The 12,365-nt window shown below is 40.1% G+C and overlaps 2 protein-coding genes across 8 annotated transcripts in view; both read left to right on the top strand.

The window, feature by feature from the left end:
* The window catches only part of LARP4 (La ribonucleoprotein 4), a 48,026-nt gene extending 43,533 nt beyond the window's left edge, over positions 1-4,493 (top strand). For all 5 annotated transcript variants that reach the window (XM_081934604.1, XM_081934608.1, XM_081934605.1 and 2 more), the window contains one exon: positions 845-4,493. In XM_081934604.1, the coding sequence (XP_081790730.1) occupies positions 845-1,186 (342 nt within the window). In that variant the 3' untranslated portion in view covers positions 1,187-4,493. The remainder of the gene's footprint in view (positions 1-844) is intronic.
* Positions 4,494-10,865: 6,372 nt separating this feature from the next.
* DIP2B (disco interacting protein 2 homolog B) overlaps positions 10,866-12,365 on the top strand; it is a 195,804-nt gene continuing 194,304 nt past the window's right edge. For all 3 annotated transcript variants that reach the window (XM_081934084.1, XM_081934085.1, XM_081934086.1), the window contains exon 1: positions 10,866-11,181. In XM_081934084.1, coding sequence (XP_081790210.1) covers positions 11,079-11,181 — 103 coding nt within the window. In that variant the 5' untranslated portion in view covers positions 10,866-11,078. The remainder of the gene's footprint in view (positions 11,182-12,365) is intronic.

Consider the following 12,365-nt stretch of genomic DNA (forward strand, 5'->3'; position numbering starts at 1 on the left):
TTAGGATTGAAAGCCCATCCTAGGGCTGCCTGCCCTAAGCTTCTTAAGGTCCCACCCCACCCTGAGGCACCCTGTACTACGCCGTCTATCCCTTGAAGTGTTTTCAGGCCCTGGACCTATTTTCCTACTCCACTGGGTCTCCACAGGGACTGCTTCCCACTTCACTGGGTCCCACACACCCTCCTCTCAAACTCCCATCACCGATTGTTTATTTGCCATCTAAAGAGCTCCCAAGATCACATTGGAAAAGGAGAGTAAGCTACTCCACCCCCTCAGCATCCCTAGGCTGTGTGGCTTCATCCTGAAAGCTAGCACCATTTTTAGAATAGCTGCCACATGGCTACTCTGAAAATGATACTCACTTCCTGGATAGTGCCACGGAGCCTGCAGGTATGCTGAGGGGCAGAGCAGCCTGCTCCCCTTTCCCAACATGATCTCTGGACTATGTATGTATGGCTCCGTGATGCAGCAGCTTCTTGCAGAAGATCTACACTGAAAGGTAAATGACTGGGTGATGGGGCTAGGGAGAAGGGTGTGGGAGGCGGTGGGGCAGGCAGGGCAGGAGAAGGAGGGAGATAGGTTACAGTCCCTATGATTGGTCAGAATCCGCCTGAATGTTCACAACTGTAGGGTTACTGCTGGAATTATAACTTTGAAACTAGGTTGTAAGTAGCTTTTCCAGGATCCGCCATAACTTAAAACAGTTGCTAAGCAACTAGTTGTAAATTAAGGACTCACTGTGTGTACAATTGCTAAATATAGCTTTAATTTTAAATTATCACTAGCATATGCTGCTTGACTTTGTTATATTAGATGCATACTAAAGTGTTTTTCTTTTGGTAAGGAACCTCGGAAGCTCAGTTATGCTGAGGTCTGTCAGAAACCTCCAAAAGAAGTACCTTCTGTTCCTGCTCAGCCACTTCGGGAGCTGCGTTCTAATGTAACCTCCCCTGCCAAAACAGAAGAAAATGGCACCCATGAGAAGGCAGGAGAGAAGGCACATGAAAAGTCTGAAGGACGGATGAATGACTTGGGTGTTTTCAGAGGCAATGGGCCTCCCAAAGGAGCTGCAGGAAAAATCAGGGAACAGAGGCGTCAATGTGGACGTAGGTCTTCTCCTCAGGGAGCGCCTCGGCGAGTTGGCAAGGAACAGTATATGCCACCGCGATCACCAAAGGAAAATTGATCAAACTTTTTATTTAATCAGAACTGTGAACCTAAAGAGCAGTAGAGGAGAAACTGGCCAGCTCAAAGAATTATAAATATAGGAAAAGTGGACAGTAAATTGAAGAGCACAGGGTTTGCAATGTGAGAGAGCTTAAAGGGATCCCAATATTCATCTCGAAGTGATACAAAATGCTGGAGAAATAGAATCAATATAAATATGATAAAGATTATAATTTTTGTAACTTTCTGTTTTTAATTTCCTGTTTGAATTAGATTTTTGCATTAAGAACTAGCTTATTAAAGATGAGGAACAAATACACATATTAGCATGTTTCTTACTTGAAGAGGGGGCAATTTTTTTTTTTTTGGAAAAAACTGTAAAAGTTATAAATTACTTCTAAAAATCTATTTAAGGTATGGCTTGTAAGATGACATGTATGCCATTAATGGCCTTGCATTACAATTCAGCCCCAAAACTGACATGCTTGGTCAGTATGAATGAGTGTAGCCATATTACCTGTTATGTCATGATTTAGTCACTGATGATAATTGATTGTACTACTGTAGGAGTTTGTGTTTTGGTAATATAGTCTTTGACTTTACTAATTTTGGTCAGCTTTTAAAACTATGGTTTTACTCTGGAGTATGCAAAGAGCAAGATTAGTAAACAAGAAATAGTGGGTAAGATTTTAATTTGTTCCAGCATTTTCTCTAATTAGGAATAGCATTGTTTTATTTTTCCATTGCTTTAATATTTTCTCTGATCCTTTATTACAGAATTAAACACATCTAGCTGGAATGTAGTTATTCTGATACTAATGCAGAACTAAAAATAGGGAATGTGAAACTTTCTCTATAAATATTACTTTGGTGCATTGAATTGAGATTTTCAACTCTTTAATATTCTCAATTCTCTAGAAGGAGGTAAGATCATTTTGGAGGCCTGACTTTAGTTTAACAAATAGCGTGGCCACCCTAGGATCATACTTTGATATACTGAAAACACCTTTTCTACTTGAAGGAGTTTCAAACTATACCAGAAATCAGGTTTTATTTAATGGGGAGACAAAACAAAGAGTCTTAAGTTTCCCTGTTTGATAGAGCTGATAACTGAAAATTAACTTACTTTGGAGAATATTGGCAAGAATATTAGGATAGATGTATGTTAATTAGAATAACAATGTGCAACAAGCAGTGTGGTTTACAAGCTGACGATTATAGAACTTAAGAAAAGAACTAGGACAATTACAAAATGTTACTCTTTCAAAATCAGCATGCTAGATTTCAAAGTTCTGTATTAAAGTGTTAGGGGAAAGTATATTGGATTCTTTAGTTGGTAGCGGATATACAAATTTAAAGACATTAGTTGTAAACACTGGAAAGCTCAGTTATGAGATACCACCATGCATTTTTAGTTTGTGTGTTAGTGATAACTTTAAAATGTCAGTGGCAGATAAATAATTAACTGTGAAAATGGTAATCTTCTGATTTTTCTTAGCCAGAAAACTTTTGGCAGTTTCTTAATTCTGTAGGCATTCTCTATCAATGGCTTTGAGAACACTCATATCTATTTTTATAAGTATATATACACATACATATACATATATACACACACACACACAAATATATATGTGTGTGTATGTATATATAGTCAGATTTGTCATTTCTCTAACTTATTCAGCTTGGCAATCACTTTTTTTATTTGATTGAAAAGTATAAATGTACTTAAGGCAGTTGATACTCTTTTTCTATGCATGTTATTAATCATTTCTCATTTTGAAGTAACTGCTTGCCTTAGCAGACTTTACATTAAAACAAACAATTGATCACGTCTGTTAAGTACCAACCCATTTTGGTTTACTCATAATGCTATTTTTGCTGAATATGACACAAAAGGTGAAGTACTTAAAATGTTAGGAATTCTGAAAAATGTATAAATACTTCATTTTAAAAGACCCATAATTCTGATTATTGCACTTGGAATGGAAAAAAGGTTGAACTGCTATACTGTACCGTAGTTGTTTTTAGGATAGATAAAAGCACTGTCATTGCAAACTAAAGATGGATTTGAATTAACAGTTGCTGGGAGTTATTTAAAAATGCTTCCTCTTCAAGAAGAATGCAATTCTGTGGGAAGATGCTACTTTAAAAGTTACTTGGCAATGCAAGAATGTGAAATCTAGCTCTGTTTATATGTCCATGCTTGAATGGAATCTAGTATTCAAAGACACATCAACTAAATGTAACTCTTTTTGTTACTGGATATTGAAGCAAACATAGCTCAGAGATATTTTTTTTGTGAGGGAAAAAATTGATTGTGGGAAAGGATGTGTTGTACATCCTGATGCTTATGTCTGCGCATGTGTGCTTTCCCCACACAAGTGGCTCTTGTGCAATGTATGTGTAAAGTGTGTAAAAGCAGCTTTTCCAATGTCAGATTAATACCTTGGAGGGATTTACTAAAACTGAAGTGTTTGATAAGCGTTTCCTCAGTTAACATCTTCTCCACTCTCCTCCAATATCCCTGTCTATTTTGTTACCATAAATACCTAAATGTAAATTTAGATAGAAGAAATGACGAAGTAAAAAAAAAAGTACCATATGCTATATGCTGTTAATTGCAATTACTTTTGAGGAACAAAGGTATTTGGGCTAATCATTATTCTCAGAGAGTGAATTGGATTTTCATCAGTCTTCCCATATTACTTTAGAAATGAGACACAATACTTTTTAGATTCAATGTCTGGGCAATTTTACTATCTTGCTGTAAGGATGTGCAATATTGGTAGCGTTTGTTTTCTGCATAGGTGTGCATTAAATGTAAGTGAACAAATCAACATTGTTAAAACTGAAAGTTGATATATTGACCAATTTGTAAATCATTATCCTCTGTCTCAGCAATGGTTGAATGTAAATGACATTGCCAGTATGATTTATACTGGTAAATTTAGTAAAAAGAGCATTTTCATTGTAAATATTGGAACAACAGAGATGAAGCTGATGTTTGCATTTCATAGAGCATCAGTGCCAAAACTATCAACTAAGAGAACAGTTGTATTTCCCTTTTAATAGGTCATCATTGGACGTACATGCCTTTTATCCTTAAACTTTTGATGAAATATAATAATATGCAAGATGATAAAGATCACAATTACCTGTGTTTCCTGAACTTGTGAAAGATCTTCATTAGCAGGAAATTGAGTTTTTTTTTACACATTCTGTATCTTTAATTTTATTCAATAATTCTGAGCCATGGTATTGTACTTCTCTAAAAGGGAAAAGAAGATTCTCTGTGGGTGAAATTTCTATTTGTTTTCTCTCCCCCCCCCCCCCAAAAAAAGTAGTTTGGAAAATTGTGGTGCAGTTTTAACAGATTAAAATCAAACTCTTCTTATTTACCTGAAGATATGGGCAGATCAGTAGCAATTAAGTGACTTAAGCAATGCTTTACTATAATTTAAATAGCTATGGCCTTATTACTTCGTCAGTATCAGCTAAATGTCTGAATATATCCACTATTTTTATTGTCATCGAGTGAACATTCACTTGGGTAAAAATTCCTGCTACATGTGTACAGATTATTTTAAATTTATAAAATGCTACATTGTATACTGATAAAAATGCAACAGAAATGCACTTCGGGTGGGGATTGCTTAAACTTTTGTAAACTCTTGATTACAAGAAATATGCAATAGGTTTTTCTTTTAACTTTTGATATTTTCTTCTGAAACATAAGATCACCATCAGTCTGTAATGGTCTATCATGCTCTTGTGTGTATGTGAGAGAGAATCTATTATATAGCATTGGCTTCCTTTAGGATGGTACCTCTGATTTTCCTTCTCTCCCCCCACCCCCTTTTTTTTGTTCTTTGGATGAAGATTATTTGCATCTTCAGCCCTCGACTCTTGAAGAGATGGGAATGAGTGTATTAATGTAGATTTAAAATTTAGCATAGGAACTAATCAGCCTCTGAACTAACCTGTTAACTTCAACACTTTTATTTAATGACTTTTTGAAAAAAATCAGTTATGGATAAAATTTCCCTCAAAGAAATTTCAAATATAAGTGTTAGTGTGCAAATGGCTTCTGTTTTAATAAACCAAACTACTCAGCTATATCTTTCTCCCTAAAAGTTTGACTTCTGTGACACATCTAGTCTGACTTAGCAGAGTGATGGCTTCATATATATCTCAATTATTTGGCTTATCTATTTCTTATATCAGTTTGGTTTATTCCTGTTGTCAAAGCTGTCTAATCCAAGAAATTGTGTAAAGTAGGTTCATGCTTAATTGTTAAGATTATACATGTATTTGTATTTGTTTTTGACATTGCCAAGGTGCTATGGGAAATTGAAATAACAGTTAGAAGGAAATAATAAAAGCCACCTTAAAAAAAACCTTTGTCTGAATGTTATTTGGTGTAATAAATAGTAAGAGGAAATATGTTTAAATCTAATAGGATCAAAACTGAGAGGTGAGGAAACAAATTGATTAGTGAAAGAAATCCATGAAATTTATCAATGAAAAAGATTGATCATTTCTTTTATTTCCATATGTAAGTTAAATAAGAGAAAGGTTAACCTTTTGAAAAGTCAGTCTGTAGATTTAAGTCATATTCCATTCAGTGGTCTCCAGAAATTGTTATGGAACTCACTAGATAATTTTCTATATAAATATGTGTTTTAAAATGCCTTTAGCTTTGTTTGCATTCGCCTGCCATTCTAACGTAGTAAGCATCACTTTTTTCTCCAATACATTGTTCCTAGATTCCACTTGGAGCCAGAAGTAGAAATTGGATTCTACCTTCTCTGGAAAGAACTTATTTTAAAAAGGGAATGGGTGTTGGGAAGAGATGTCCCAGGGCACATTTATTCCTTTGTGATGCGACCCCAGAGGTAGATGATGGGCTCAAAAATGCCCCATTCTAGTTACTCTGTTGCAAGGAGAAAACCTTAAATTCCATTCACATGATAATGATCCATTTCCATTAATACACTATGATCTATGTGTGGCAGGCATTTCTTTGTTTTTATTTTTCTTCAGAAGAGATACAATTTCCAGAACTCTTATTTTCAGATTTACCACTTAAAACAAAATCAAGGGTGGTTGACCAAGACCAGTAAAAATAAAAAGTAGATCACTACAATTTCTTTGCAGCAATTCAGCTTGCTATTGCCTTTTTCCAGATTGTCTTTAATTTTTTTTTCAATTCAGGCCTGGGATTCCCAGATGATTTCTTATCCAAGGACTAATGAGGCCCGGCCTTCAGCTTCTAAATTCAGATAAAATTGGATGGGTGTTGCTGAGAATAAGGCCAAAGAGGCCGAGAACCTGGTTTAGGAGTTAAGAATGCATTTAGATAGAATCCTTAACTTTTAATCTTTCCTAGAACAATAGTCATGTGGACAAACAAAAAGCTGAGACGTTGTATGGATCTGAAAGTAAAGGGGAGAGTTGTTTGTGAGAAATACTCCAGTTTATAGATAAATTGGAACAAGGCACAAAAGAGCAATAAAGGACTAAAGACAGATTTTCTTCAATTCTTCCTGTCCAACCTCTATAGTCTTAAAACACTTTATTGTCCTTGGTAATGAATAAGCTATTCAGCAGAGAACAAACATACTTTGGTTTGGATATTGTAAAGCTGAGGCTTGTTGAACAAAACAGTCTGATTTGCATAATGGCTGAGCTTGCATAATCTAGAATAAAGTTAGCTGGTTTGTATGTAGCTCTGTGTTGTATGAAATCAGGAAATTGCATTAATTCAATAAATAGTTTTAATTAGCTACAAACCGGTGCTTTGTGCAAATTCAGTCGCTCTGGCCCTGAATGCTTTACAAAAGGCATAGGACTGTTTTATTACCTATAGTTTATTGATTGTTTTAGCCATGTTTGCATATGGAAGGCAGCTGCTCAGAGTTGATGACTAAGCCAGTAATTAAATAAATCAAATAACAAAAATAGGGGAGGCTGAGAATGACTTTGTAGTGACTAAAATACTACGCAGATCTGCCCTATTTCACATTTATTTCTCTTAGATAAATTTAGATTGTTGTTATAATTTTGGAAGCTGAACTGTGATGATGCTTACAGAATTCATTAAATAATCCTTCGGAAGTGCTTTAGTGATGTGTTAATCAGGCCCACAGCTTTATTTGACTTATGCCCTTATATTTTTTATCATGATGCTTGCCGCCTTAACATTCTACAAAATAAGAATGTTAAGGCAGCAAGTATTATTATGGTCACTGACCACTGGACTGGTCAGTGACCATAATAAAGATGCTGATGAAGCGGATCACGATTAAGACAACAAACTCTTCAACTAGCTCTGTTGACGTATGACTGTGATCCATCACCAAAGAGAAAAGAGGAAGGACTTGCCTGAATTAATTGGGAGCAGCCATATTGGATTATATCCCAGAGATTTTTTCTACTGATTGCTCATATTCTTTTTTTAAAACAACGTATCGTTCTGTGACGGCGAACCTATGGCAAGTGTGCCCCAGGTGGTACGCCGAGCCCTCTCTGCGGGCACGCGAGCAATTGCCCAGCTCAGCTCCACTGTGCATGTGTGCGCGCCTCCCACTGGCGAGCAGGTTTTCGGGTCTCTGCTGAAGAGAGGGAGGCGCATGCACGGGGGCAGGGGGAGCACAAGGGGGTCACACATGCATGTATGAGGGAGTGAGGGGAGCACGGGTCTCATGTATGCGTAGAGGGGCAGGCTACATGCAGGGGCGTCAGGTGCGCATGTACAGAGGCAGGTCGCTTGGGGTCATACATGCATTGCATTATGGGTGTGCACACGTGCTTTCGGTACGCAATGACAAAAAGGTTAGCCATCACTGGTAGAGTTCTTTAAAATATGGTGGCCCTACTGTATGTGGAGCCACTAGGGACAGTTTGGGAGGAGGCTCTTGACTCCTTTTACATCTTTCCATTTCACATAAAAATACTGAATACTTTGGATGAAGCTGCCCTTTTTGGGGGGACATCTTTAGCCCCTTATCTCTGTTTAATGTTTATGAACCATGGTGGCACAGTGGTTAGAATGCACTATTGCATGCTAATTCTGCTCATGGTCTGGAGTTCAATACTGACCGGCTCAAGGTTGCCTCAGCCTTCCATTCTTCCGAAGTCAGTAAAATGAGGAGCCAGATTGTTGGGGGCAATATGCTGACATTTGTAAACTGTTCAGAGTAGTGTTGTAAAGCTCTATAAAGTGGTACCTAAATCTAAGTGCTATTTCTATTAAGACATATTCCTACTTTTTTTCAGTTTTCTCCTGCCAAAGTGTTCTTGGATAAGAATGTTATCATTTTAAGCAGGGCAATTGATAGACCAAAGGAATGACAACCCATCTTAAGTAAAGGGACTGTTAAGGTGTTCCTGGCTATCACATTTGTGTCGTCAATGGAGGCTTTCAAGAAGAGATTAGACTGCAATTTATCAGAAATGGTATAGGGCAGTGATGGCAAACCTTTTTCTTATGGCTGGCCAAAATTGCACGCACATGCCCACTCAATCCTCGGCGCCCACCTGCCCATGCGTGCACATCCCCTCATGCATGCACGCATGTCCCCCCCCTTGCTTGTGTCCGGACCCCATGCTCCAGGCTCTGGAGGCTTTCCTGAAGCCTGGGGTGGGCGAAAACGGCCTCCCCCAGCCTCCTAGAAGTCCTCCGGAAGTCGAAAATGAATCGTTCCCGAACTTCCGGCTGGGCCGTTGGGGCTGTTTTTTGCCCTCCCCAGCCTCTGGAGGCTTTCCTGAATCCTGGGGAGGGCAAAAAATGGCCTCCCCTGGCCCTCCGGAAGGGCGAAAAATCAGCTGGCTGGCGTGCATATTTGCACTGCAGCTGACAGCTAGAGTGCTACCAAATATGGTTCTGCCATAGGTTCATCATCATGGGTATAGGGTCTCCTGCTTGGACCGGGGGTGGGGGAGGATTGGACTAGCTGACCTACAAGGTCCCTTCCAACTCAAAATCTATTAAATCTGATCCAAAAATATATTTATCCATTTTTGAGCACCACATTTTTGGATAGACATTGGCAAACTGGTACCTTCCAGAAGAAAACAACCAAAATAAATAAAGGGCCTGGAAGAAAAAAGAAAGTTTGGTGGCATTTGGAATACAATATAAAATAGAATGAAATCTTCACTGCCTTCATTGATCAGTTTGGAAGCATTGGGTATTTTTAGCTTGGAAAAAAGAATGATGGGAAATTCCATGGTTCTAGCTCAGGGGTGTCAAATGTCATGTGATGTATAACTACTTTTCCCCCTTCGCTAAACCAGGGGTGAGCATGTCCAGTGCATGACGCATCTGGTCCACGGACCGCGTGTTTGACATCCCTGTTCTAGCTGAAGCGATGTTATGTAGAAGGGACAAAATCCGGTTGCATATCAAGAAAACATTGTTGTGTTAGGAACTATTTAGCAATGCAAGTGACATCTTCTGGAGGGGTGGACTCTCCTTTGCTAGAGGACCTTAAAACTGAAACCAGATGGGCAATGGCATTTATCGAGGATGCCATAATTGTGGTTCCTTATACTGTGCACATGGGTTGATGGGCGAGTTTAAAGAAGTTCTTGAGAGCTGAGAGCACATTAAGTGCTAAACCAATTGTGCACTTAAGTATGCATAAATTAATAATAACCACAAAACAAACACGTTCACTTTTAAATGGCAAAAACAGTACTAAATAAACCTTCTGAGCTGTTGGAGGCAAGCACCTGCCATTTGTTCACAATTTCACACAAACTCCTAAAAGGGTTTCTGTAATGTTGACTTAGCCACTACACCTAGAAAGGTTGTCTTCAACTTACAACAGTTCATTTAATCACCAGATACAATGGCACTATATCAAGTGACTTATGACTGCTTTTCAGTTATGCCCTTTGCAGCCTCCCCATTGATCATGTGAGCGAAATTCAGATGCTTGGCAACCAGTTCATATTTATGACTGTTGCTGTGTCCCAAGGTCATTTGATCGCCTTCTGATAAGCAAAGTCAATGGGGAAGCAGCCAGATTCATTTAACAACCAGGTTACTAATTTATCAAGTGCAGGTATTCACTTAACATCCATAGCAAGAAAGGTCATTCATAAAATGGGGGCAAGTCTCGCTTAACAAAGGTCCCACTTAACAACAGAAACGTTTGGCTCCGTTGCAGTTGTAAGTTGAGGACTACCTATACTAAAGCTATAGTATACCATACTAAAGATAACTCTTAAAAGAAACCATCGCTTGCTGCAGTTTTATACATTCCGCCTTTGTCTTTGGCTGCGTTTGCATGAAGCACTGCGGCCCTTAGCCTAAGTAAACCGATCATTTTCCAAGCGACCGTGTTCCGCTAACCCAGAAATTGGGGGTAAGCCGCGACATCCATCGGGGAGAAGCGTGGCGGGGTCGTCGAAGGCCCTTGCGCACAGTTTGGAGCCTCGAATCGAACGCAATTGTGCCTGGAGAAAACCGGGAACCGCTCCACACGCAGCCGCCTCGCCTGGCCTCCTACGGCCGGCGGCAATCCGAAAAGGCAGGCAGTTTTGTGGGAGGAGGCCGGTAGAGGACGCCCGCGGCACAGGGCCCGGCTTTTCCCAGCGCTGGGCCTGCCCTGCCCGCCCGGGGCGGCGCTTCTCCCTGTCTTCTCATCGGGCGGAGGGGGGGGGGGGAGGAAGGCTGGCGCTTGGGCTGGGCCTGCCCGCCTCGCTCATGTGACTTAGCCGGGCTCCTTCAACGCGGCTAGGAGGAGGGTGGCGGCGGCGAGGCTGAAGGAGAGGCTCGGATTATGGCCACGGCGGTGGGTCTCGTTGCCGCCTCTGTTGGGCACGGCAAGACCCGGACCTGCCGGCGCTGAGAAGGGAAAGGAGGTGAAGTCGCCGAAGTCGGGCACTCTCTGTTTCCCATCATGGCTGAGCCGCCGGGCGGTAACGGCGCCGTTTCTCCTCCGGTCGGTTTGCCCCGAGAGGTCCGTGAGCAGCTTGCGGAGCTGGAGCTGGAGCTTTCGGAAGGTGAGCCACCCCTCCGTCCCCCCTTTCTCTCTTCTCTAGGGCGGAAACCAGATTATTGGCAGCTTTCCATTTCTCCCGACGGTGGAGAACAGGGGACGTATTTCTCCCCTGGGCTTCCCGGTTGAATTGATTGATTTTCTTTGCTGGGGGTGGGGGTGGGAGACGGATAAATGGGGGAAATAAGAAGAAAAGGCCCCTGGCTCTCCACCCCACCCCCCCAACGTGCGCTCTGTAGTCTATTCCCTGGTGGTGGCGTTTTCCTTTTTTCCTTTAGGGTTAGCTTGGATCTTCCTATTGAGTGTCTGCATGAAAGCTGGATAAAACAGATTAGGTCATTTTGGTTTTTTTTAAAAATATATATTTTAAGGTTGCCTAAAATAAATACAGCCGCCTGTGCATACGTACACTTCTGCACACACCCACATAAATGTTTCAGTTTATTTTTTCCTTCTCTTCCACAAAGACGCAATTTCCTCTCTCTCTTTTTTTCTTTCTGTGGCTGCATAGATGAGATTTCCTTTCTTTCTTTTTTTCCACATTTCCCTCTTCCCCCAGCCTGTGACTTAATTGTGACTTTTGACCTGCATTATTGTAACATAACTCCCAGAATCTACAGTCATGGGTAGGATGTTACTAAACAAATACTTTGCTCTTGCTGTAAATGGGTTTTTGGAGAGCAGTTTTGGTGAAATTTACATTCATACACATCCTTATGAATTTTTATGTAGGCTGCATTGGAGGCCATGGCGAAATCACAGTTTACTTCTATCTCCACTGACTGTCATGGATATGATGTTTTTTGATGCTACTGTGGCACAATAAGGTGGATTCAAGGTGCATATGCTCCTGGTTTTTGCATGAAAACTTCCGTTAAAATAGAGGTCATAGTTATCTGTTCAGTATAATGTTCACTACAATAACATAGCTGGCATATAAAAAAAGGCGAAAAACATAGATCTGAATCAGATTCCTGTGAATCCCCCAGGTTTTGCTTGGAATCCTTCAGAAACAATTATCAGAACACTAGTATCATTCTGTGCAGACAAATGTGCCATTGCAATCGTGTATCTGTCCATTTTTGTCACCGCGTGTGGTAAAAATAGATCCAATGCAGTGATCGTCATACAGCATCACCATTTTATATGTAACACACCTGAAATCACCAACAAACCATAGATTATTGT

This window comes from Natrix helvetica (genome assembly GCF_964273705.1).
Source record: "Natrix helvetica genome assembly, chromosome: 1".
NCBI classification, from domain to species: Eukaryota; Metazoa; Chordata; class Lepidosauria; order Squamata; family Natricidae; genus Natrix; species Natrix helvetica.